A 27,720-nucleotide genomic window follows, 5' to 3' on the forward strand; every position below is an offset into this window, starting at 1 on the left:
ATACAAATACATTTATTTCCCAGTGAGACCCCCCAGCAGCAATGAACCATATAATGCTCAGTTCTTGGCTAGGTGTGTGTATACATATATACATATATTTTGCATGTGTATGTTACTAAGGATTGAGCTCAGGACTCCACAGATGCTAGGCAGTGCTCTACCACCGAGCTCTACCACCAGCCCCATATCTTGGTTGCTAAATATTCTTCCCTGTTAGAAGGAATGTCTTCTCTAAAAAAAAAAAAAAGAAATTGCCTGGACACTGGTGCATCACACACATAATCCTAGCTAGTCAGGAGGCTGAGATCTGAGGATCACGGTTCAAAGCCAGCTCGGGCAGTAAAGTTCACAAGACTCATATCTCCAATTAACCATCAGAACACTGGAGGTGGCATGGCTCAAGTGGTAGAATGCTCACCTTGAACTGAAGAACTCAGGGACAGCACCCAAGCCCAGAGTTCAAGCCCCATGATCAACCCCCCCCCCAAAAAAAAAAACTAACAAAAGAAAGAAAGATAGAAGAAAGACAGAAAGAAAGAAAGACAGACAGACAAAAAAAAAGATAAAAAGAAAAAGAAAGAAAGAAAGAGAGGAAAGAAAGAAGGAAGGAAAGAAAGAGGAAAGAAAGAAAGAAAGAGAGAGAGAAAGAAAGAAAGAAAGAAAATTGATTCCAGAGCAGGGGCAGAGAAATGAAAAGATGAACATAGACTATCTTATTTTATCAGAAATTAAAGAGAGTGCTGAGGATTCATGCTTGTAATCCTAGCTGCTTGGGAGGCTAAGATCTGAGGATCGTGGTTTCAAAGCCAGAGTAGGCAGGAAAGTCTGTGAAACTCATCTCCAATAAACCACCAGAAAACTAGAAGTAGAGCTGTGGCTCAAAGTGGTAGAGTGCTAGCCTTGAGCAAAAGAGTTCAGAGACAGCACCCAGGCCCTAAGTTCTAGTCCCATGATTGACAGAAAAAAGGAAGGAAAGAGGGCAGGAAAGATGGACGGAAGGAATGAAATTAGAAGGAAGAAAGAAAGAAGCAAACAAAGAAAAGAAAGAAGTTAGAAAGTACTCAGATCATAGCAGGCACCTGGCAGAAGAATTAGCCACTGCCTGGCACTGGTGCTCACATCTGTAATTCCAGCTACTTGTAAGGGTGTGACCTAGATGATCACAGTTCAGTGCCACCTCAGGCAGAAAACTGTTTGAAATTCCATCTCTAAATTAATGAGCAAAAAACCAGAGTGGAGATGTGGCATAAGTGGTAGAGTGCCAGCTGTGAACAAGAAAACCTAAATAGAGCTTATGGCTCTGAGCTGAAACATTGCTACTAGAATAACAACACCAAAGGCCCAGCGACCGATTTGGAGAAGTGCCTGCTTGGCCAATGTGGGCTGACTGGAGAAGTGAACCAGATGACCATGGAGAGTCGGCACTGATGTAAGCAAAATGCAGAGGGCAGAGAAGGAAGTCTTCCTCGGAGTAGAATGCCTGCAGTTAGGGGCTGGGAAGGTGGCTCCATGGTAGAGTGCTTGCCCTGCATGCATGAGGCCCTGGGTTCAATTCGTCAGCACCACATAAACAGAAAAAGGCGGAAGTGGCGCTGTGGCTCAAGTGATAAAGCTCTAGCCTTGAGCTGAAGAGCCGAGGGACAGCGTTCAGGCCCAGAGTTCAAGCCCACAACCGACAAAAAAGAAAAAAAAAAGAATGCCTGCAGTTACTTCAGTGACCACCGGCCAATGTAAACAGGTGCATGCAGGTGTGAAACAGCTGGATATCAACAGTCTCCAACTATGTGCTCAGAAGATGCATAGTAACCACAAAAGCTGGGGGAAATAGCGGAGACCTGGAAGATACTACCTGGAATAGTGTGGCGTTCACACACGCGGCTGATAGTCCCTCGTCTGTCCTGTATTTACTCGGGAGACGCACACCCAGGGGCACACAGAGCAGCTGCCTGGCAAGCCTGTGGCCTTGATGGTCTCTCGACGTAGGGTCCACACTGCCCAATCCCTGGAGAGATGCCTGTCCCTGTGGTTCCTCTCTCCCCACCGGCCACACCCCCCAGATGGCTCCGCACCAAAGCAGTGCACTTGGCTGACTCTGGACCGAAAACATGGAAAACTGTGAGCCAAAATAAGGCTTTTCCCCCTTTTAAATGATTTCTTCCAGGTTCTGTCACAGCAGTAACAATCACAGTAAAGATAAACTATTGACATTAATCGTGTAATCTTCCATCTTAAATGTCTAAAGTACATCTCACTAAGTCAGCACGTGGATGAACACTGACTCCTACTGAGGTGCTTGCTATTTTCCAGAGACTATGCTCAGTAGTTTTGCGGGGGGGAGAGGGGAGAGGGTAATTAGTGTGTTTAACCCCCCAGTAGCCTCACTTCATGGATGAGGTAACTGCTCCCTGACATAAAGCTTAGATTCAGAGCAACAGTTTGGCTCCAAAGTCTCTGCTCTAAGCTGCAGTGCACTGCTGGGGAAGCTATTTTAATTAAGAAGAAGGGGCTGGGAAGGTGGTCAGTGGTAGAGCGCCGGCCTAGCATGCATGACGCCCTGGCCTTGAGTCCTCAGTACCCCATACACAGAAAAAGCTGGAAGTAGTGCAGTGACTCAAGTGGTAGAGTGCTAGCCTTAAGCAAAAGAAGCTCAGGGACAGGGGCTGGGAAGTTGGCTCAGTGGTAGAGTGCTTACCTTGCATGCATGAGGCTCTGGGTTTGATTCCTCAGCACCACATAAGCAGGAAAAAAAAGCCAGGAGTGGCACCGTGGTTCAAGTGGTAGGGCACTAGCCTAGAGCTGAGGAGCTGACCAAACAACAACAACAAAAAAGCAGCAGCTCAGGGACAGTGCCCAGGCCCTGAGTTCAAGCCCCAGGACTGGCAGAAAATTAAAAAAAAAACTCTTAAGCAGAAAATTGTTAAGTTAATAAATTGGGAGCCTGAGATTAAAACCAGATAAAAAACCTCATGTTCAGGTAAACAGTGTCTACCCTGCGAGGACACTTCTCTGCGCATGCGTTACCTGGCAGAAGAACTGCTGCTGGGTCCCCGCTGCGGGCGTCGTGCTGAAGGTGCTGGGGGAGCTGGAGGCGGAGGCTGGAAGACGGTGGGCCGCAGCGACGGGCGCAGGAGTCCTGTTTGGCTGGGGGACCTGATCTCCTGTGAAATTTGATCCCGATGTCCCAGATGGAACTGTAGACCCCAGACTAGGATGGGCAGTGCTGGCTGAGCTGACAGCAGGAAACCGAGGAGGTCCCGACATGTTTGTCACCGAGGGCATGGCGGTAAAGCCGGGTCTCCCTTGGGAGACGCTGCTCTGCCCAGGTGACAGGTGCAGTACGGTGGGCGATGCCTGCTGCAAGGGCATCTGTCCGATCTGAGGAGAGGCGTGATTGACGATCACTGGACTTCCCGAGGTGGTGAACGTCTGCCCAGACACTAACTGGACGGCGGTATTCTGGTTGTTAAGCATCTGTCCAGAATATGGTTGGTTGGTCCTGAGCATGTTGGAGGAGTTTCTGTTCAACATGACATGCTCTGAGGCCGCCTGGCCGGAAATGAGCTGAGATGGCTGAGTCTGAAGAAGTTGCCCATTGATGGTCTGCACGTGGTGTACCGAGTTGGAGCTGACGGAAAGGCTTGTCGGTATGAGGAATTGGCTTTGGGGTGCGTGAGGCTGGCCCATGGGGGAATGGATGACGATGCTGCCCCCCGCGTTGCTCACGGCCTGCGAGGTGACCGGCTTTCTCGGGTTCTGTTGGTTTACAATGTTCACAGACATGTGTGGGCCCACGACAGAGCCCTGCGGCGAGCTGGCGGAGGCAAAAGAGATCCCTTGTTGGACATGGTGCTGCTGAATTCCCAGATTGTTCACATTGTACGTGTTCTGCTGACCCATCTGGATAGGCTTTGGCTGGATATTAATTGGGACTTTATTTGAATTTGGTGCGAGTCCTCTCTGTATGATGATGTTATGCACAGGTAAGGATGTCTGAAAATTTGTGCTGTTAAAGGGAACGGTGACAGGCTGTGCTACCGGGCTGGAATTGGAGTTCCCGAACAGTGAGCTCCCGTTAGGAGTCTGTCTATGAACCAGAAGCCCTCCACTCACATTCGACGGGCCCTGCTGCCCGCTGCCCTTCAGGATGATCTGCGAGCCATCGAGGTTGTTAATTGTCATCATGGAAGGTTGATTACCAAATGACCCGATTAACTGTATTTGACCAGAACCACTAATCTGACTGCTGTTAGGCAAATGCTGGCTGGGAACACTGATTCCCACGTGCTGCATGAAGCCATGTTGCACACCCACTGTATTGCTTGCGAACGATGCTCCCACAGGCACGTGAGTCACCCCGATGGGGTGCAGCGTCTGACCTGAGTAATTCGAAACGTTAGAAGCCTGAGTGAAGGATGCTGATGAGGAAGGATGAAGCTGAGCTTGTGCAAACTGCTGGCTCGAACCTATACTGGCGTCCAGATACGCCTCTTCTGCCAGCGTCTGCTCGGTGATATTCGCCTCCTGCAAGGATTTCTGAAGAATGTCGAAAGGTTGGTCCTCACTGAGATCAGGAAGAGGAGAAGACTCAAGTTCATCTTCAAGAAACTGAAGGCTGCTGGAAAGCGGAAGTCCATCACTGGGCCCTTCTCCAAGCTGAGTGCTTACACCCTTGAGGGTTGCCTTAGGATCAGCATTCTAGAAAAGAAAGCAGTGCGTTACATCGCAGATCCGACCTTTGGAAAAAATTCCATCTCATTTGGCTTTTAAGGCACAGCTCCTCCCAACTGCTATTTTATTTCCTTAGTAGTGATAAGTAACATTCTTCATTACTCTGGTGGATTGTTGGACAGGGAATAGATAAAAACATCGCCAGGCACTGGTGGCTCACGCCTGTAATCCTAGCTACTCCGGAGTCTGAGACTTGAGGATTGCGGTTCAAAGCCGGCCCGGGCAGAAAAGTCCCCCACTGGGGCTGGGAAGGTGGCTCAGTGGTAGAGCGCTTGCCTTGCATGCATGAGGCCCTGGGTTCGATTCCTCAGCACCACATAAGCAAAAAAGAAAAAAGCCGGAAGTGGCGCTGTGGCTCAAGTGGTAGAGTGCTAGCCTTGAGCTGAAGAGCTCAGGGACAGCGCCCAGGCCCAGAGTTCAGGCCCCACGACCGGACCCAAAAAAAAAAAAGAAAGAAAGAAAAGTCCCCCACTGAGACGCTTCATCTCCAATTAACCACTGAAAAACCAGAAGTGGAGCTATGGTCCAAAGTGGCAGAGTGCTACCTTTGAGCAAGAGAGCTCAGGGACAGTGCCCAGGCCCCGAGTACAAGCCCCATGACTGAGAAAACAAAATCAAAAAAACATTAAAGACTAAGGCCTACTTGGAAGTCAGTTTCATGGTTGAGATGCTGGCACAGATTTTTACTTTTATCTTTTTGGTGCTAGCTGGGGATTGAACCTAAGGACTTCACACACGCTAAGTTGCTCTATCACTAAGCTATATTGTCATCCCTCTTAGGGCATTTATTAGTTTTATGATCACTTATAGGAACTGGGACTCTAACCCAGGGCTTCGCACATGTTAGACAAGCATTCCACAGCGGAGCTATATTCGAGCAGGCCTACTTTTGAAGCTTGCTCCCAATTTCAAGCCTTCCAGGGGACCTTCCCTGGAGGCAGCTCTACCTAGTCCTCAGTACAGCATACGCCTGCAAGAGTTCCTGGAGTGCTGCTTGCCGCTTTGCTAGAGGTCCAGAATGGATCTATCCCCCAACTCCCCAACAAGACCATGCCGCCGAAAGTAAGGTTCTCACAGAAAATGAGTTCCTGTTCACATACTGAAGTGTTTAAAAAACAAAACAAAACACTTAAGGGACTGGGAATGTGGCTTAGTGGTAGAGTGCTTGCCTAGCATGCTTTATTAAGCCCTAGGCTCGATTCCTCAGTACCACAGAAAAAGCCAGAAGTGGCACTGTGGCTCAAGTGGTAGAGTGCTAGCCTTGAACAAAAGAAGCTCAGGGGCAGTGCCCAGGCCCTGAGTTCAAGCCCCAAAACTGGCAAAAAACAAACACAGACACACAGACACACAACAAAAACACCAACAAAAAACACAAGTATTTAACAAACAAAACACTTTACAGGCAGACACTTGTGGCTCATACTTGAAATACTAGCTATTCAGGAGCCTGAGATTTGAGGATTGCTGTTTGAAGCAATCGACTCTTATTTCCAATTAAGCACCAAAAAGCTGGAAGTGGAGCTGTGGCTCAAGTGATAGAACATAAGCCTTGAATGAAAAAGCTAAGAGTCAGACTGAGCCTAGTCCCTAAGTTCAAGCTCCAGCACCAGCAGAAAGAGACGGAATCAAAGTAAAAAAGTTAAAAATAGAGCTGGGTGTGCACAATTTTTTTTTTCTTTTTTTTTGGGGGGGGTCCGGTTGTGGGGCCTGAACTCTGGGCCTGGGCGCTGTCCCTCAGCTCTTCAGCTCAAGGCTAGCGCTCTAACACTTGAGCCACAGCACCACTTCCGGCTTTTTTCTTTTTGCTTATATGGTGCTGAGGAATCGAACCCAGGGCCTCAGGTTTGCAAGGCAAGCACTCTACCACTGAGCCACCTTCCCAGCCCCGCACAATTTATTTAGTTAGTTACTTTAGTGCTGCTCCTAGGGCTTGAACTCGGGGTCTTTTTCAGCTCAAGGCTAGCACTCTATCACTTAAGCTACAACTTCTGGCCTTTTGGAACTTACTATGTAGCCCTGGTTAATCTTGAACTCACAATCTTCCTGCCTCAGCCTCCTGAGCATTGGCATTACAAGCGGACATCATCAGACCTTGTTAATAACCATGATTTTTAGATCCTCTGAAATATTTCCTCTATACTTGGCATGGGCATGATGAAATAAATGTTTAAATTTCATACATATGGAAAAACTAGAATGGAAGAGGAAGTTGATAAGGAAACATCATTAGTGCTGAGGGACAGGTTAAATATTTACTTTCTGCATTTCATGGAATCACCTGCCATTATTACTCATTCAAGATGAGGATCAGAAATGTGTCTTGGGCTGGGATTGGTGGTGGAGGACATAGGAGGCTGACTAGCACCAATGGATGGCTGGCTGGCTGGCTGGATGGATGGATGGATGGACAGACAGATGGACAGATAGACATACAAATAACAAAGGGATGAATGTTCAGCATTGTGACTGAAGCTACTCTAGCAGGCAGAGGTATGGTGTTGTGTGTGTGTGTGTGTGTGCGCGCGCACACACACATGTGCACAGGTGGAATGTTGGGAAGGTGGCAAGGCTTCCTGCATGCCAGGCAGAGTGAACTCGTATGCTGTGATCTGACAATACACACATCCAAATACTTGAAAGAACTGTGCTGAATCTCATTCTATTCTACAGACAAAGCACATGGGCCTTGATGATGACAATGAGTTAACATTTGTTAACAGCACTGATTTATGATTTCCATGGATTAGAAAACCAATCTTAAGCATGCTTTGAGGCAGTTCTATTATTTCCTAGTTGCATAGTAAGGAAACAACATCACAGCCATATAGCTGGAACACGGTGAAGTAGGGACTGAAATGTGGGTGTCTGACTCTAGACTACCATACAGTGCACAGTGATCAGATTGAAAAGATTAAAGAAGAAGGAAACATAAAGCTTAATCATAGCAATCTTCTTTTTTTGGGGGGAAGGAGGAGTTCACATTGGAGCCTTGTGTTTGCTGGAAGGCACTCTCCACTGAGCCATGCCTCTAGTCCAGTTTTGAGAAAAGCTTTTGTTTTTTGTCTAAGCCATAATCCTCCTACTTTATACTTCCTACCAACCCTTGTCACCACCGCCAGATTCTTCACTGAGATGGAGTCTTGCACACTTTCCTGGGGCTTGAACTCAGGGCCCGGGCACTGTCCCTGAGCTTCTTTTGCTCAAGGCTAGTGCTCTACCACTTGAGCCATGGCTCCACTTCTGGCTTTTTCTGTTTATAAAAGTGGAACTGAGGAATCAAACCTGGGGCTTTGTGTATGCCAGATGAGCACCTACCACTAGGCCATGTTTCCAGCCACTGGCACACTTTTTGCCTGAGCTGGCCAGGAACTGCGATCCTTCTGGGCACATCACCAGCCAATGGATGAGAAGGGGTCTCATGAATTTTTTACCCCAGTTGTCCTCAAACCTCAATCTTCTTGATCTCTGTCTCCTGAATAGCGAGGATTATAGGCGTGCGCCACTGCAGCAGCTTCAACACAGAAATCTTGATGTAGTCTCCAAGCAGGACTTCCTGCTTTCCCACCTCTTCTAGATGTTCCTAGAGCTTAACATCCTGGGCTCCAGACCCTGAGGTGTCTAGGTTAATATCCTAGATCTGTAAGTCATGGCTGTATAATGTTGGACCATGCTTTTGTTTCCTTATCTGTAACATATGAATAATAAAGCCAATTTATAGAAATATTGTAAGATGCATGGTGCCAGTGGCTCACGTCTATAATCCTAGCTACTCAGGAGGCTGAGAGCTGAGGATCGTGGTTCAAAGCCAGCCTGGGCAGGGAAGTCCATGAGACTCTAATCTCTAGTTAACCACCAGAAAACCAGGAGTGGTACTGTGGCTCAATATCATAGAGCACTAGCCTTGAGCAAAAAGAGAGTTCAGGGACAGTGCCCAGGCCCTGAGTTCAAGCCCCATAGCCCTCCAAAAAATTAGAAATAAAAATAAAAAAGGATTAAATAATGTTACTGTATGAGTCTTGAGCCTTTATACTAAGCACATACTAAGTGCTCACCAAATGTCAGTTAATAATTTTTGTAGTTTAAAAAGGGTTTTAAGTAACTACAAACTACAATTAAGAATAATTTCTTGAAAGCTATGTAACAAGGTTCAAAGCACTAATATGACTTTAAGTTACGACATTTCAGTCATTTAAAAAGGTTGAAAACCTAGAAAATTGGCAAAGTAAGTCTCACTCAGCTTGTGTTAGTTGACTATAATAGGCAACACCAACATAATTCCATTCATTTCCTTTTTATGTAAGCTATAAGAGATAAATATCATGATACAAAGAAAAGCCTCAATTCCACTGAGCACCTGTAGCTCACGCCTGTAATCCTAGCTACTCAGGACACAAAGATCTGAGGATCAAAGTTCAAAGCCAGCCTGGGCAGACAAATCTGTGTGACTCCAATTAACCAGCAGAAAGCCAGAACTGGAGATATGGCTCAAATGCTATAGCACTAGAAAAAGTGGGTGAAAAAGCTAAAAAAGAAGGCAAGGCCCAATGTTGAAGCCTCAGTACCACTACCACCAGTGCACACTCATACACACACTGATAAAAATTCCCAAAGTACCCTTGAGACAGAAACCCTTGAACATTATGCTTTGTTTCCAATACTCACAGTAGAGTTGGCGAAAATTGAGTTTGAATTGGCTGCAGAATATCCTGCATTGGTCAGGTCATCGCTGCTCTGCAAGAGGGCAAATTCAACACGGTGGTTACTTTGACAGCAAGAAGAAACAAAGCTTGTGTCTCCGCTATGTTCCCAGTGTTACTTACAGATTTATTACTAGGTCCATGTAGAAAGTAGTTCAACGCTTGTGGGTCTCTAGAATAAAAGAGGGCATCAAATAAATAAACATTATTTCCACTAAAAAAGAAAATGGCTGGGTACTGGTGGTTCATACCTGTAATCCTGTCTACTCAAGAGGCTAACCTACATTAGTCCTGTGGTTCAAGTGGTAGAGTGCTAGCCTTAAATAAAAGAAGCTCAGGAACAGTGCCTAGGCCCTGAGTTCAAGCCAGGACTGGTACACACAGGTACACACACACGCACATACACGCACACACCACCAGCTAAGCCAGGCGCCAGTGGTTCACGCTTGTAACCCTGGTACGTGTGTACACACACACACACACACACACACACACACACACACACACACACACCAGCTAAGCCAGGCGCCAGTGGTTCACGCTTGTAACCCTGGTACGTGTACACACACACACACACACACACACACATACACACACACACACACACACACACACCAGCTAAGCCAGGCGCCAGTGGCTCAAGCTTGTAACCCTTAGCTGCTCAGGAGGCTGAGATCTGAGGACTGTAATTCAAAAGTCAGCCTGGGAAGGAAACTCCATGAGTCTCTTTTCTCCAATTAACCACTATAAAACTGGAAATGGCTCTGTGGCTCGAGGTGGTAGAGTGCTAGTTTTGAGCAAAAGAGGTCAGGGACAGCGCCCAGGCCTGAGTTCAAGCCCCACACCAACAGAAAAAAAAAAAAAAGAGTAGCAACTAAACAAGAAAACATTAGCCTGAGTAAAATCTTCTACTTATTTTAAAATGATTTTCTTAGCAGTTTTTCGTTTATCTACTTTTTCTTTTTGATGTTCAATTTCTTATTATCAATAATTTCTGCTTCCTGAGATTCCTTTTTTTCTTTTTCTAGCTTTCAGTTGTGAGGATGGAATCAAGAGTCTTTTTTACCACCAAGCTATACCCCAGGCCTTGCCTTCTGGGTCTTATTAGAAAAAAAATGTAGTGAAGGATTACAAAATTATCGCTCCTATGGCAATCTCTCTCCCCCCACCTTTTGCTCTAGCTATGATTATTTACTTCTGAACTTTTTTTTTTGGCCAGTCCTGGGGCTTGAACTCAGGGCCCTGAGCTTCTTTTGCTCAAGGCTAGCACTCTACCACTTGAGCCACAGGGCCACTTCTAGCTTTCCTGTTTATGTGGTACTGAGGAATCAAATTTAGGGCTTCATACTTGCTAGGCAAGCACTAAGCCACAGTCCCAGCCCTTACTTCTGAACTTCTTAGGCTGCTTTGGTCCAGCAGGCCTCCCCCCCACCCCCCTTGCTGGTCCCCTGGGTCTGCAATGAGTGCCTTACCCAATAAGATCAAGGAGACACGAGTCATCATCATCATCCATGACAACTGTGAAGACAAGAAGGAAGCAAGGTTCAGCAAGAGACTGCAGCCAGCAGCATTTAGGCAACACAAAGCGCACTTAAACTGGGTATTAACAGCAGTGTCGTTCCTGTGTGTTTTCTCTAATTGCTGGTCATCACTGTGATACTAGTTTCTGTGGATGCTGGGCATGGCGGTATGTGCATAGCACCTCCAAAGGCTAAGGAAGGATGGCTTGAGCCTGGGTGCTCATCTCAAAAAAAAAAAAAAGAGAACAATTAAATAATTTTTTATTTCCTCATCATTCAAGAAAGTATTGAGCAGGCACCAAAAATAAAAAAGAAGGTATTGAATTTCTGCTGGTACTGGTGGCTCACACCCATTATCCTAGCTACTCAGGCAGCTGGTACTACGAGACAGAAGGGTGATATCAACCTGGGCAGAAAACAACTGAGAGACTCCATCTCTAATTAATCAGCAGAAAGCCTGACTGGAGATATGGCTCAAGTGGTAGAAAGTACCAGCTAAGCAAGCAATCTGAGCAAATATGAGGCCCAGAGTCCAAACCCCCGGTACCCACAACAAAACAACACAACAACAACAAGAAAAGCACTGAATTTAAATTGCTTTTATTATAAACAAGTCCTCAATTTCAAGAGAAAGATTCTAAGCAAATGGAAGATAGCTGGCAGCGGCCTCTGGCATGCGGACTCACCCAAGAGCCCTAAAACAGCAAACAGCAACTTCCTCCAGTATAAGCAAACAAGAAGAGAAACCACACTTCTGTCTAGAACACCTCTCCTAGGTTCAGAGGTCTTTATGTTTGGGGGCTGGAGAACAATCCAGACTTCTTGCCATATTTCTGGCTAGCTGTAGGGAGCCAGGAAAGGGGGTTCTTTTGTGCATTTGGAGCCAGCTGCAATCTCACGGACGGCCTGGCCACGGGCAGTGCAGGCCTGGGCTGCGGCCGGCAGGGCCCAGGTGCTCACGTCCACAGAAGCACCACGGCTGCTCAATGCCAGCCCAGCCATAGCTCGCCCGAAAATGCTGCATGGAGAAAATGTCAGGCAGAAGTTCACCCCGCTCAGGCCCTGGGCTGCCTCCCTGCCCCGCCGGCCGGCCGCCGTCCCCAGCACAGCCAGCGCGGTGACTGGGCTTTGGCTGAAACAATCACAACCGTACGAATTCCAAGAGTGGTTCTCCCCCGAGATCCAGGCAACTTACACTAGTGATCCGACACCTGGCAACACTGCTGCGCCCCCATTTCAAGCCATGCGTGGAATGAATTTACATCACAGAATGCCAAGGCCAAGAGTTCTGGAGCAGTTGGAAAGGCAGTTGTGGACGGCAGTTGGACGGAGAAATGAAATCCTGAAGAGATGCCCAGAAGAGGGCCACGCCCGGACGGGGCAGAGGAACAGGCTTTTTTTCCCCTCTCTCTTTTTGAATCTGCCATCTCCTCTCCAGTTCCCCACATCTGTCACTGTGTCTGCCCCAAGGCCAAACAGAGACTCCAACTCCTGCTGGATGGAAGAGGCCTTCTCTCTCTTAGGAGGAGTGGGTAAGTACTCCTGAAGCAGGGCCTTCCTATGACCAGTTAAGGTTTTTAAGGTGCTGGGTGATTCGGGGGGATTGCAATCCACTGAGAAGCACCCCGGGGTAGGGGAGGAGAGATGATGGATGAGAAATGAGGAAGGAAGGGTGGGAGAATGTGTCCAAAGGGGGGACCGATGGCTGAGGTTATGAAAAGAGCCAGCCACATGGAGTCTAGTTCTCAGGACTTCTGAGCAATGAAAAGGGAACCAGAGGGAAATGGGGGAACTCAAGGTCAGATCTGCCCAAGTGACCATCTTCCCTGGGTCTGGATATTTAACACAGTCCATCTCAGTAGCTCTTTTCATTATCGCCCAGACACTGCAAGCACTTGGAATAAATTAGTCAACTGGTGACACTCAGGTAAGCCTAGAAAGTGGCTATTTTTTTTTCTTTTGTTCATGTGTGTGTGTGTGTGTGTGCGCGCGCGCGCGCGCGCGCGCCAGCACTGGGCTGGCTTTTCAAGCACAGCTGGCACTACTACTTGAGCCACAGCTCCACTTCTGGCCTTTTGCTGGTTTACTAGAGATGAGAAGCTCTCAGATTTGTCTGCCTGGGCTGGCTTCAAACCCTTCTCAGATCTCGGCCTCCTGAATAGCCAGGATTATAAATATAAGCTGGGGTGGCTGGGCTCAGTCTTACTTCTTTCTGGCAAGGTAACTATGTCAATGGAACAAGTTCCACTTTGTAAGTTTGCTTTTTGTAGCATGTGGTAATGTGGCTCAGTAGGAAGCCTATACCCAGAGGTGTGAAGCCCTGGGTTTGATTCCCAACACTACAAAGCATCAACCAATACATAATGCATCTGCCAAACTATTAAAAATTAATGAAGGGGCTGGGAATGTGGCTTAATGGTAGAGTGCTAGCCCTGAGCAAAAGAAGTTCAGGGACAGTGCCCAGGCCACAGGACTAGCAAATAAAGGAGGCTGAGATCTGAGGATCGCAGTTCAAAGCCAGCCCTGGCAGGAAAGTCTGTGAGACTCTTACCTCCAATGAACCACTAGAAAACCAGAAGTGGCGCTCTGGCTCCCCTTGAGCTGACAGGCAGGGACAGCGCCCAAGCCCAGAGTTCAAGCTCCACAACCGACCCAAAATAATAATAATAGGGCTGGGAAGGTGGCTCAGTGGTAGAGCGCTTGCCTTGCATGCTCAAGGCCCTGGGTTCGATTCCTCAGCACCACATAAGCAAAAAGAAAAAAGCCGGAAGTGGCGCTGTGGCTCAAGTGGTAGAGCACTAGCCTTGAGCTGAAGAGCTGAGGGACAGTGCCCAGGCCCAGAGTTCAGGCCCCATGACCGGACCAAAAAAAAAAAAATAATAATAATAATGAAACATGAGAGAAAGAGCCTATACCAAAACCCCTTTCACAACTGCCCTAGCTCTGCTGCTAGACCCCTCCCCAGGTCCTGTACCTGACCGCTGCCCCGAGGGTGAGCACACAGTTGAGGAAGGAGATCACAGCACCAATCCTGCCACTCAGGGGTCACTACCATCAGAGAACATTTGCTATCCCAAGTTTAATTTAGCAAGCTATTCCTTAAAGAATTAACAGCCGGCGCCAGTGGCCCATGCCTGTATTTCTATCTACTCAGGAGGCTGAGATCTGTGGCTTGTGGTTCGAAGCCAGCCTGGGCAGAAAAGTCCCCTTGAGACTCTCATCTCCAATAAATGACTCAGAAAAAGCTGGAAGTAGTGCTCTGGCTCAAGTGGTAGAGTGCTAGCCTTGAACACTAAAGAGCTCAGGGACAGTGCCTAGGCGCTGAGTTCAAGCCCCAGGACTGGCAAAAAAAAAAAAAAAAAGTAACGAAACAATTTTGAAGGGCTGGGTTTGAACTCAATGCCTCACTCAGGCTAGGCATGTGCTGAACCCCCGAGCCAACCATCTGCTAACTGGATGAATGAAAAGGCACCATGAATCCTTTCCCCGCTAGAGAGGCTGGTCAAACGCTTGATTTCAAGGAGCCCTACTGGACAGGCCTCCCTTCCGGCCCCCACTTCTCTCACTGGGATCTCAAATGATCTGTCTCCATGACTGCTATAAATAGTGTCAAAGCGTAGTATAATTCTCTCACTGGGATGTTATGTGGTGCATCAAAGTAAATTTACCTATGTAACATGGTAAGAACGCACTCTGATTCTAAGGTGGAGCGCGACGAGTCCACAATGGCCAATGAGCGAAGCGAACGTGCCTTGGGAATTGTGCTTATTCGGGGACTGCCACTCGCACAGGCAGACTTGGTTGGCTGTGTGAAAGATGAGTCCTCTCTGAGCAGGCAATGCCCAAGTCAATGACTGGGAGACTGTCTTGCATGGTCAGACAGCGAGCAAGACAAGTCCCCGAGTAACGGCAGCTCTAGTCAAGATCTGCCACAGGGAAAGGGGGCTGGAGGGCCTACAAAGTTCTGGCAGGCCAGGCAGAAATGACTGTCCGGGGGGCTGGGAAGGTGGTAGCGTGCTTGTCTTGCATGCATGAGGTCCTGGATTCGATTCCTCAGTACCACATACACAGAAAGCTGGAAATGGTGCTGTGGCTCAAGTGGTAGAGTGCTAGCCTTGAGCTGAAGAGCTGAGGGACAGCGCCCAGACCCAGAGTTCAGGCCCACGACCGACCCCCCCCCCCCCCCAAAAAAAGATAAATTTAAAATAAATAAAGCCGGGCACCTGTGGCTTATACCTATAATCCTAGCTACTCAGGAGGCTGAAATCTGAGGATTGCAGTTCAAAGCCAGCCCAGGCAGGAAAAGTCTGTGAGACTTTTATCTCTAATAAACCACTAGAAAACTGGAAGTGGCGCTGTGGCTCAAGTGGTAGAATGCTCGCCTTGAGCTGAAGAGCATAGGGACAGCACGCAGGCCCAGAGTTCAAGCCCCACCAACAAAAAACAAACAAAAAAATAAGTAAATAAAAATTCTCAGAATGCAGCCTGATGTTTGGGACATTTTTTTCTCAAAAAATAGACAAGCCCTTATTAAACCAAGAATTTGGAGAGAGAAAAAAATTCTCAGAATGCAGTAAGTCTGATGTCATAAAATGAAGAAGTCATAAAAGGCTGAAAATTCCATGCCATAAACATTTTAGATTCTAGAGTACAGGGAATGATTCTAGACTATAGAGAATGAATGCTTAGCATGAGTTCTAACCCCGGAACCACACCCCCCCCCAAAAAAAATCTACAATAATTTGCTTCTGATAATGTTGGCTAATTGGAGAATTGGAGTCTCAAGGCTTTTCTGCCCATGCTGACTTGGATTACAGGTATAAGCTACAGGTGCCTGGCCACTTTTTGTTTATATGAGACCTCATTACATTGCCCAGGCAATCCTTATACTACTGGGCTCAAGTGAGCTTCCTGCCTTAACTTCTCTAGCAGCTGAGAATGCCTACCTGAATACTAGATAAATTTATGTACTTCTTAAAATATAATTTTATTGTTAATTATTAAGGTGTTGTACAAAGAGGTTTCCATTTTATAAGTGAGGTAATGAGTACATTTCTTTTTAGGGCAATTTCTCCCCTCTTTTTTTTTTTTTTTTTTCAGTTGTGGGGCTTGAACTCTGGGCCTGAGCACTGTCCCTCAGCTCTTCAGCTCAAGGCTAGCGCTCTACCACTTGAGCTACAGTGCCACTTCTGGTTTTCTGGTGGTTTACTGGAGATAAGAGTTTCATGGACTTTCTTGTCCAGTCTGGCTTTGAACCTCAATCCTTAGATCTCAGGCTCCTGAGTAGCTAGGATTACAGGTGTGAGCCACCACGCCCGGCAATTCCTCCCCTCTTAAATGCTAATTTTATAACAACAGGTGCTTACAGTTTTATATCCATATAGCTATTTCTTTCTTTTTTTTTAGGTCCAGTCGTGGGGCCTGGGCGCTGTCCCTCAGCTCTTCAGCTCAAGGCTAGCGCTCTACCTCTTGAGCCACAGCACCACTTCCAGCTTTTTTTTTTCTTTTTGCTATGTGGTGCTGAGGAATCGAACCCAGGGCCTCAGGCATACAAGGCAAGCGCTCTACCACTGAGCCACCTTCCCAGCCCCATATAGCTATTTCTATACTTTGTCTAAGACACAATTAGGTTACTTGTGAACACTTTGATCTTTTAGAGGCTTGCTTATAAGCTTTTTCAATCTTTAGAGGGCTAATTTTACCCTCTACTGAGGCAGAACCCTTCTGGAAACTTCACTTGATATCCCACAATGTACAAGGAGTTCCGCAGACTCGTAGATAAGAACATAAAGTATTCTCTGCCTGTCTGAGCTCCAAGTATTGTTTCTTCTTTCCCAGAACTTGGATGGTTTCCTCGGACATGTGGAGTGATGGGCTGGGGTGGCTCTGTGGTATGAGGGAGGCCTTGAGTTCAATCCCAGAATAGTTCCCCCCCCCCCCCCCCCCCCGTCCCCACCGGCAAAAAAAAAATGCAAAGTGGCCCGGTGCTGGTGGCTCATGCCTGTAATCCTAGCTACTCAGGAGGCTGAGATCTGAGGATTGAGGTTCAAAGCCAGCCGGACAGGAAAGTCTGTGAGACTCTGATCTCTAATAAACTATTCAGAAAAAGCTGGAAGTGGTGCTGTGGCTCAAGTGCTAGAGCACTGTCCTTGAGCATGTGAGGCTCAGGGACAGCGCCCAGGCCCTGAGTTTAAGCCCTAAGACTGATTAAAAAAAAAAAAAAGAGTATGAAATGAAAATCTAATAGAAGAGACAGCAATTTCCAAGGTCCTTTCCAGGGAGATCTCCTCCTGGTATCCTCTGGAAACATAGCTGTTTTCACCCCTAAGCTGTTAACAGGTCACCCTGGGGCCTGACAGCAATCTGGGGCACTTCTAGGGAGATAAAAATCTCAGACTTTTCTGGCTGGGCTAGCTTTGAACCATGATCCTCAGATCTTAGTTTCTTCAGTAAGCCACCAGCACCCAGCTTCAACTTTTTGTCTTTGACAGAGTCTAGACTCAGATGTCAGCCTCTTAAACTGCTAGATTACAGGCATGAGCCACCAGCACCCAGTTCAAATAAATTCCTTCTCCTTCTCTTTCCTGAGGTTTGAACTCTGACTCTCTCCACTGGAAAGCCACACTTCCAGACCAGTTTTTAACTTTTAGGTAGGAAGGTAAAGCTAGTCTGTTAATCCACCAAGGCTTTGAAGAATCACTTTAGGAGGCAAGAAGCAGTTAGCACCATCATCAGCATGCCCTACAGCATGCGAGCCTCCTGCAGGAGGGGGAAATAGACATCTAAATTGCAGTTTTCCCCTGTGTCTCCTTTTGTTTTCTCCCCTAAAGAACAGCTTCAGGAATGGAAACCTTACTGCTTTAATTCCTATCTTTTAATCAAGTTGTTCAGTGAATGTAAAGAAGATTCACTATTCATTTAACATTTACATCCACTGTGTTCTGGGTTTTCTGTTACGAGGAGCAAACATTGAATGATAATGACGTAATATAAAATGGAAACAAATGCAAATGCTGGCCAAGTAAAGGTGGCTCAAGCCTATAATCCTAGCTACCCAGGAGGCTGAGATCTGAGGATCATGGTTCAAACCCAACCCCGGGCAGGAAAGTCCATGAGACTCTTATCTCCAATTAACCACCAGAAAACCAGAAATGGGTGCTATGGCTGGCTCAAGTGCTTTTTGCTGAAGAACTCAAGGATAACACACAACCGACAAAACAACATAACCACCACCAAAACTTTTGCATCTGGGCACTACTGGCACACGCCTGTAATCCTAGCTACTCAGGAGGATGAAATCTGAGGACTGTGGTTTGAAGCCAGAGTAGGCAGGAAAGTCCATGGACTGTTACCTCCACTACATTACCAAAAAAGTCAAAGTAGAGCTGTGGCTCAAGTGGTAGAGTGCTAATCAATCTCTTTTCCTTTCTCTCTCTCTGATGACTGTCTTCTTTACCTTATATATGGCATGTTCACATGTATATCTTTGTTTTTGTTTTTTTTTTTTTTTTTGGTTCAGTTGTGGGGCCTGAACTCTGGGCCTGGGCGCTGTCCTCAGCTCTTCAGCTCAAGGCTAGCGTTCTACCACTTGAGCCACAGCGCCACTTCTGGCTTTTTTCTTTTTGCTTATGTGGTGCTGAGGAATCGAACCCAGGGCCTCAGGCATGCAAGGCAAGCGCTCTACCACTGAGCCACCTTCCCAGCCCCTCACATGTATATCTTAAGACTACTAATCTTGAGCAAAAGAAGCTCAGGGATAGCACCCAGGCCCTGGCATTAAAAAAAATGAAAAACTTTTGCCCTGAGAACTTACTCAGAACAGATCTTTTAACGTCATTTAGGATATAAATTACTGCCATCTTTCCCTCTGATGATATTGTAATGATCTGATGATACTGTAATGGTCTGGGGGCTGTTCAGTTGGTAGTTGCAAGTTTTCTGGCAGGATTCCTGCTTTTAAAGAACTCTTTTATTTTGGAAGGGGGACGTACACACTGGTTCATTACAAGTTCAGTGTGTGAAGTGCTGGGGCTGTGTGCAGAGGCCCCCAGGCTGCTTCAGGTGAAGCTGCGGGGCTTTTATAAAATAATGACGGTGTGCTAGAAGAAAACACATTAATGTTTTCATAATTATATTAGTTTGTAATAAAAAGCAGGTGTCCACTTCAATGTGATTGCCTCTGAGATTTTCCATTATTACTCAACCAAGGACTTAATTCATTCCCCTAACAAGGAGAAGAGGAAAAAGACTAAGAAAAATTATTTGGAGAAAAACCTAAGTATTTAAAATATTCCTCAAAGCCAGGTTCTAGCAGCTCACGTCTATAATCCTAGCTACTCAAGAAGCTAGGATCTGAGGATCTTGGTTCAAAGTCAATCTGGGCAGGAAAGTTCTTGAGACTTTTATCTCAAATTAGCCACTCAAGAGTCAGGAGTGGTGCTGTGGCTTAAGTGGTAGAGCACTAGTCTTGAGCTAGAAGCTCCAGCTCAACACCCAGGCCCCAAGTTCAAGCCCCTGTACTGGTATGTGTATGTGCACACATGTGTGTATACACACCGGGAATTTGAGACTATTAACTGCCCCTAAGAAATCTTCCAACAAATTGAGGGACTGGTCCTAAGCCTCAAGTGAGGCAGGACCTCTGATTGGCTCTGAAAGAAACTCAAGCTTGGTCATATGAACGAGAGAGATGCAGGAGGCAAATTATCTGGGGTTGCATCTCCCTGGACCACCTGTAGTATCAGTCTCTTTCTCCTTTCCCAGTCAATAATCCTTCTACTTTTCCCTCTCTGTCTTCACTGGACTCTCATGTCTAGCATATATACTCACTGGCTAGTTCAGCGAGGCCAGTGGTGAACCCTGGAACTCAGAATAGCATCTGACACATTATTATGTGCCAGGAGCTCAGCAAACTTAAAAAGAAAAAACTTGTCACCCTTTCCAAGGTGTTGGCCACAAGATGGCGGGCGGGCAACACAAGCAGGCCGAGGTGCTTCTCAAGCCTTTTGCCTTGAAATGCACATGGGTTCTCCAAGAACGTATGTTTTGACTTTGGAGATGAGACTGTGCCAATGAGAGAACAAAATAAAGACTACACCGTAGAGCTCAAGTTACTCCCACTACTCTCTCTGACCCCAGTGCCATGCTCCCAGGCCCTAGACACGCAAGGAACTTTCCAGCATCTACCCTCACAGATGAGAGCTGCCTCTCTTGAAATGTTCATCTGTAATGCTACCGAAATCTCAACCATTAATCAAAAATTAGTTTGAAGCCTAGCTCTGAAGGAATCCTCAGATAACTTTGTGTGTCTTTAGAATTTTCTGGCAAGCATTCTGAAGTGGCATCTCTGGACACTGCTGAGACTCTTCTTTTAGAAGTAGGCTGTATGGAGGCCTGGCACTCACTAGAGAATATATACTGGCCCATTATGATGACACTTCATTTTGTGCCTCTGTCCATTTGCCATTTGATGTCTCTAGTAACTTAGCAGGGGTAGTTCTTTGGTAGTCCTTTGTCCTTCTACTAAGAAGATAAAAAGCCCTCCCACCCACTTCCTAGTGGTTAGGCAATAATACCTACTTCTCCTGTAAGGCCTTAAGTCACATGTCATGGGCCACTCTTATGTTTGCTAATTTTACTTCCCAGGCTATAAAATAATAACTTCCCTTATTTGTTATTACTATTATTAGTTTTATTTTGTTGGTTGTGGGACTTGAACTCAGGGTCTGGGCACTGTCCCTGAGCTTTTTCACTCAAGGCTAGTGCTCTACCACTTAAGCCACAGTACCACTTCTGGTTTTCTGGCGGTACACTGGAGACAAGAGTCTCACAGGACTTTCCTGCCTGGTCTGGCTTCAAACCATATCCTTAGATCTCAGCCTCCTGGGTAGCAGGATTTATAGGCGTGAGCCACCAGTGCCTGGCTATTTGTTATTATTGTAAACCTATCTGCCATGTTGCCCATGTAACACACACTCGCGCACACACACACTCGCGCACACACACACGCACGCACATACACACACACACGCACACTACTGTCACGACTGTACTGGGTTTTTCTGACTTCTCATCCTGTAAAAGCTGAGTCAGGCTTGTTGTATTCCCGCAGCTCCGCCGCACCCCCACTCCACCCCCCCAGCCCTGGAGCTGGTCCTTGAATTCAGGGCATGAACACTGTCCCTGAGCTTTTTGGCTCAGGGCTAACACGATTACCTGAAGCACAGTTCTACTTCCAGCTTTTTGGTGGGTAACTGGAGATAAGGTTTAATACTTTCAATGAAGTTTGAAAGCAATAATCCTATCAATACAATTTTTTTCAATTTTGAAAACAAAGAAGGAAAGACTTGACTACTGAATAAAATGAATGGCTGCTGACAGCTGGAGTGGGAGAGCCCTACCTAACAAGACCTGACTTTACCCTCAACACCTAGAAAAGAAATAAAATAAGCCAGACCAGTGGCTCAGACCTGTACTCTTAGCTACTCAGGAAGCTGAGATTTTTTTTATTTTTTATTTATTTTTTTGGTCGGTTGTGGGGCTTGAACTCTGGGCTTGGGTACTGTCCCTGTGCTCTTCAGCTCAAGGCAAGCACTCTGCCACTTGAGCCACAGCACCACTTCCGGTTTTCTAGTGGTTTATTGGAGATAAGAGTCTCATGGACTTTCCTGCCCGGTCTGGCTTTGAACCGCAATCCTCAGATCTCAGCCTCCTGAGTAGCTAGGATTACAGGCGTTAGCCACTGGCACCCGGCTAAGGCTGAGATTTGAGATTCAGGCAGAAAAGGCTGTGACAGACACTCTTATTGCCAATTAATCAAAAAGCAGAAAGAAGAGCTGTGGCTCATGTGGTAGTGTTAACCCTGCAAAAAAAGGTCAGAGACAGCACCCAGGCTCTGAGTTCAAGAACCAAAACCAGCACACACAAAATAAAATAAAAATTTAAAGCCTGCCGGGTGTTGGAGGCTCACATCTGTAATCCTAGCTGCTCTGGAGGCTGAAATCTGAGGATCAAAATGTTAGACTGGAGGCATAGCTCAAGTGATAGAGTACTAGCCAAAAACAACAAAGCCAAGCAAGAGTAAAACCCTGAGTTTCAGCCCCAGCATCAACACCAAAAAAACTATTCAAGGGCTGGGAAGGTGGCTCAGTGGTAGAGCGCTTGCCTTGCATGCCTGAGGCCCTGGGTTCGATTCCTCAGCACCACATACCCAAAAAGAAAAAAGCAGAAGTGGCGCTGTGGCTCAAGGGGTAGAGCGCTAGCCTTGAGCTGAAGAGCTGAGGGACAACGCCCAGGCCCAGAGTTCAGGCCCCACGACCGGACCCAAAAAAAAAAAAAAAGAAAACAATCTGCATTTAAAAAAAAAAAAAAAAAACTATTCAAAATAAGTTTTCTAGTCTTTCTCTACCACTTTTCAGTGTAAGTGAACTTGGTACATACTATTAGCTGCAAGTATGGAATTGCTTTAAAGATGTTTGAAAATAGCCATCATTACCAACAAAACCCTTTTCTTTCAGGAAGCATTCGTATTAGGGATCTGGTTAAAATTATTACAGGAACTCTTGACGTGTACCGCTCTCTGCCATGAGTAACTTCCAAACTATTCTGGTTTTACAGCATGGTCCAACAAAAACAGCCGTATGAAAACACGCAACAGTATTAACAAACAAAATTCCATTGCATATAGTCAGAGACACATGTCCAGCAGGACAGTGTGTCCCCAAATCCATTTTTAAGGAAGAGAAAAAAAAGACCTTTTAAAAAGTGTTGGTGGTGCACACCTGTAATCATAGCTATTCAAGGAGGCTGAGACCTGAGGATCGTGGTTCAAAGCCAGTTTGGGCAGGAAAGTCTATGAGACTCATCTCCAATTAACCACCAAAAATCAAGAAGCCTTTTGAGCTGTGGCTCAGGTGGCAGAGCACTAGACTTGGGCAAAAAAGCTCAAGGACAGCACCACTGAGTTCAAGCCCTAGGACTGGTACATAAAAACAAAAATGGAACAGAAGGAAGGTTTTAACAATGACTGGAGAAAGAATATGGGCACATATAAATGTAGCATATTACTCCAAGCAAAATGTCACAGAGTTTTCATAGACTTGAAAGATGCTGAATTATACCATGTTTAAGCTCTAAGAAACAAAGTATCTGCAGTTCAAATCTTTTTTAACGCCTCAGCAATGGTACGGGAACTAGAATGTATACTTGTAGTTATTAGGACCAGTACTCAGTAGTAGAAGGTGAAATGCTTTGGGGAAGATGGTGGTATAGGTTACAATGTACTTAGTGCTAGAGAACCACTTGAACATGACTAATACTTCTTTTTTACAACAAGAAGCAGGCATGAATATTCTTATTAAAGAGCCCATCTGTGCTTGATGTAATTAGTCACCCATCTTTGAGAAAATAATCTATTCTTGGGGTTGGGAAGATGGCTCAGTGGTAGAGTGCTTGCCTTGTTTGCCTGAGGCCCTGGGTTCGATTCCTCAGCACCACATAAGCAAAAAGAAAAAAGCTGGAAGTGGTACTGTGGCTCAAGTGGTAGAGCGCTAGCCTTGAGCTGAAGAGCTGAGGGACAGCACCCAGGCCCAGAGTTCAGGCCCCATGATTGGACCCCCCCCAAAAAAATCTATTCTTGGGCCTCAGGACAGAGATGCTCACTCAGGAAAGATGAGGGGCTCAGGGCTCCTCAATTAAAAACCCACTGCAGGGGCTGGGAAGGTGGCTCAGTGGTAGAGCACTTGTCTTGCATGCATGAGGCCCTGAGTTCGATTCCTCAGCACCACATAAGCAAAAAGAAAAAAGCCGGAAGTGGCGCTGTGACTCAAGTGGTAGAACGCTAGCCTTAAGCTGAACAGCTGAGGGACAGCGTCCAGGCCCAGAGTTCAGACCCCATGACCGACCAAAAACACAAAAAAACCCCACTGCAGCAAGTAAGATCGGAGAGGTCAAGGCTGCCACCCCCCCCCACCTCATGCCACAGGGGTCGGGTGTCACTCTAATGGAGGGGGGAGTGTTTATAACTCTGTCCTCTAGAGTCCACAGAAGCTTAGTGCTTTACAGTGTAGTGAATGTTGAGTTTTACTGATATAGTAACTAATGGTTATGATAATTTAGTTACAAAAGTGATTGTGGCGCTGTGGCTCAAGTGGTAGAGCACTAGCTTTGAACAAAAGAAGCTCAGGGACAGTGCCAAGGCCCTGAGTTCAAGCCCCAGGACTGGAGAGAGAGAGAAAGAAAGAGAGAGAGAGAGAGAGAGAGAGCACTCATTAGAGCCCATTATGGTTGCCTGTAATCCTAACTCATCTAGAGGCTGAGATCTAAGGATTGTGGTTTGAAGCCAGCCTGGACAAGAAAGTCCGTGAGACTTACCAATAAACTACCCAGAAAAGGCTGGAAGTGCTGCTGTGGCTTAGGTGGTAGAGTGCTAGGCTCAGGGATGGAGCTGAGGCCTTGAGTTCAAGCCCCAGTATCAGCAAAAAAAAAAAAAGAAGTAGGGCTGGGAAGGTGGCTCAGTGGTAGAGCACTTGCCTTGCATGCATGGGGCCCTGGGTTTGATTCCTCAGCACCACATAAGCAGAAAGAAAAAAAAGCCGGAAGTGGTGCTGTGGCTCAAGTGGTAGAGTGCTAGCCTTGAGCTGAACAGCTGAGGGACAGCGCTCAGGCCCAGAGTTCAGGCCCCACGACTGGACCAAAAAAAAAGTGCAATAGTCTGAGTGCTAGTGGCTCACATCTGTAATTCTAGCTATTCAGGAGGCTGAGATCTGAGTATCACCCTTCAAAACCAGCCTGGGCAGAAAAGTCCCTGAGACACTTCTAATTAACCACCAAAAAAGAAAAAAAGATAAGGGACAGTGGCCAACCCCTGAGTTCACACCCAAGTACCAGTACTAAATAAATAAATTATATATATATATATATATAGAGAGAGAGAGAGAGAGAGAGAGAGAGAGAGAGAGAGAGAGAGAGAGGAGAGAAGAGAAATATAGCTCAGTAGTAGAACATTTGCCTAATGTGTGCAAGACTGTGGGTTTGATCCACAGCACTGAAAAAAAGTACACTAAAATATCATAACATAATTTTTAATTTTTCATATGATGATAAGAATCAAGCCAATGACTGCATTTATTAGGGCAATGGCACACATATAATACATCTCAGCTCTCAAGTAGTTGGTAATTTTAATGCAAAGGTAAGACATGCAAAGGAAATTATTTTCCAAACTCCAGAAAAATTATGAGTGAAAATACATCATACAACATGGGCACTGACTGAAATATTGATGTAGCAAGGCATACAGGTGATAAAAACTGTAATGGCTAATACTTACTGAATACCTTCCCCCAACCAGGCCCTTTCCACAGTCATCCTCCCTTGCACACATTTTGCCAGGTACCAATTACTATCCCTATTCTTAGGGAAACCTGACCTTGCTCCGCACTGCAGACTGCAGCATCTGAGCACCAAGCCGGGACTGAACTGAAATCTCTGAGGCGCACTTTTTCACATCTCTGTAAAGGCTGTGTAATTTTAGGAGGAGGTGGATTTCTCCAAACATTTCCCATGCCACAAGATAGCAACTGAGAATCTTAAAATGCTTTCTTCTGCCAGGCACTGGTGGCTCACACCTGTAATCCTAGGGGCTACTCATGAGGCTGACATCCGAGGATCGCAGTGTGAAGCCAGCCCTAGGAGGAACATCTGTGAGACTTTCTCACCTGAAGTAGAGCTGTGGCTCCAGGTGGTAAAGCACTAGCCTTGAGCAGAAAAACTCAGGGACGGTACCCACGCTTTGAGTTCAAGCCCTACTACAGACCAAAAGAAAAAGCTCAGGGAAAGGTAGCTTTGTTTTTGTTTTCTGGATCTTTTGTCTTGTTTATAACTTTTATCTATTTGGTGGAGAGTAAGGGGGCGGGGGGACACAGAAATGGTGGGACAAAGGGTGACAAATGAAGCAATGATATTAGACACTATGTTGAAAATGAACTATACAATATGAAAAGGGGTGGGAGGGAAATTCTAGGAGAAAGTGAGGGAGAACTGGCCTTGTTCAAAAAGAAATGTATTCATCGGATGTATGGAACTGTAACCCCTCTGTACATCACCTTCACAGTAACACTAATTTTTTTTTTTTTTTTTTAAAGCTCAGGGACGGGGGCTGGGAAGGTGGCTCAGAGTGCTTGTCTTGCATGCATGAGGCCCTGGGTTCCATTCCTCAACACCATATACACAGAAAATGCTGGAAGTACCGCTGTGGCTCAAGTGGTAGAGTGCTAGCTTTGCGCTCAAGAGCTCAGGGACAGCGGCCAGGCCTAAAGTTCAAGCCCCACAACTGACGCACTAAAAATAAATAAATAAATAAATGAAAATAAAAGCTTAGGGACAGTGGCCAGGCTTTGAGTTCAAGTAAGCCCCCATCCTATAGTGAATAACCTCAATATGTACTCGATCCATTAAAACTTAAAACCAAACTAGCGTATAAGGTAAATACATAAGGTAATATAAGCACTAACCATATAAGGTACTTGTAAGTGGGAGAAACGAAACATTTTAAGAAAGTTTTCATATCAGGAGAAATAGTTATTGGAGGGGTTTGGCAGACTGTGGACATTTCATTCTGGTCCAGGGAAGACAACAGAGAAAGAAATGTTTGAAATGGGGCCTTGCTATATTTCCCAAGTCTCAAATTCCTTGACAGGAGTGACCCTCCTGCCCCAGCCTCCAGAGTAGCTGGGAATATAGGCATGTGCCACTGGGCCAGGGAAAAAAGTCTTGCATACCAAAAGGGGTGGCAGAAGTTTTGTAATAAGATAGCTGTGTGGGGCTGGGAAGGTGGCTCAGTGGTAGAGCGCTTGCCTTGCATGCTCGAGGCCCTGGGTTCGATTCCTCAGCACCACATCAGCAAAAAAGAAAAAACTGGAAGTGGCGCTGTGGCTCAGGTGGTAGAGTGCTAGCCTTGAGCTGAAGAGCTGAGGGACAGCGCTCAGGCCCAGAGTTCAGGCCCCACGACCAGACAAAAAAAAAAAAAAGCTGTGTGTGACTCAAGCAGTAGAGTGCGTGCCTCGTGGACATCACATGTCTGTAATCCCATTACTGTGGGAGGTGGAAATGAGGAGGATGGCTGGGGCAGGAAGACCGTATCTCAAAAATAATATTACTGGTGAGGTTTTTTTCTAAACAATTTTCCATCCTCAGTTAACCCACTGGTACAAACTTTACAGATATGCAGGCTAACTGTATTGATGAAGTGTACCATATAACAAAGAAGCAGGGCTGGGAAGGTGGCTCAGTGGTAGAGCGCTTGCCTTGCATGCCTGAGGCCCTGGGTTTGATTCCTCAGCACCACATAAGCAAACAGAAAAAAGCCGGAAGTGGCACTGTGGCTCAAGTGGTAGAGCACTAGCCTTGAGCTGAAGAGCTGAAGGACAGCGCCCAGGCCCAGAGTTCAGATCCCCCCCAAAAAAACCCAAAAAAACAAGGAAGCAAATTATTTAGTAATATGAATTAGTTATTATGTGAATTGCTATTTTATATTTAGTTAAGGTACTTATAACCCTTCTCTTTCAAGAGACATGGTTATAGAAATGTCATTTTTCTTTGTATAATTCTTAAGATCATTTCCTATCAGATTGCTTAATGTACTTCTATGCTGTGCATACCATGTGACATTAAAAAAAAAAAATCAGACTTAAGCCAAGTGCTGGTGGTTTACACCTGTAATCCTAGCTGCTCAAGGAGGCTGAGATTTGAGGATCATGGTTCAAAGCCAGTCTGGG

The 27,720-nt window shown here is 46.1% G+C and overlaps 1 protein-coding gene across 1 annotated transcript in view; it reads right to left on the bottom strand.

Moving 5' to 3' along the window:
- Bicral (BICRA like chromatin remodeling complex associated protein) overlaps positions 1–27,720 on the bottom strand; it is a 60,400-nt gene that overhangs the window by 19,934 nt on the left and 12,746 nt on the right. The window contains exons 2-5 of the mRNA XM_042671923.1: positions 10,898–10,943; positions 9,549–9,597; positions 9,391–9,459; positions 3,022–4,695 (exon numbers count right to left, since the gene is read on the bottom strand). Of these exons, the coding sequence (XP_042527857.1) occupies positions 3,022–4,695; positions 9,391–9,459; positions 9,549–9,597; positions 10,898–10,938 (1,833 nt within the window). The 5' untranslated portion in view covers positions 10,939–10,943. The remainder of the gene's footprint in view (positions 1–3,021; positions 4,696–9,390; positions 9,460–9,548; positions 9,598–10,897; positions 10,944–27,720) is intronic.

The sequence above is a fragment of the Dipodomys spectabilis genome, unplaced genomic scaffold (genome assembly GCF_019054845.1).
Source record: "Dipodomys spectabilis isolate Male_0828 unplaced genomic scaffold, ASM1905484v1 ptg000669l, whole genome shotgun sequence".
Classification (NCBI taxonomy): Eukaryota; Metazoa; Chordata; class Mammalia; order Rodentia; family Heteromyidae; genus Dipodomys; species Dipodomys spectabilis.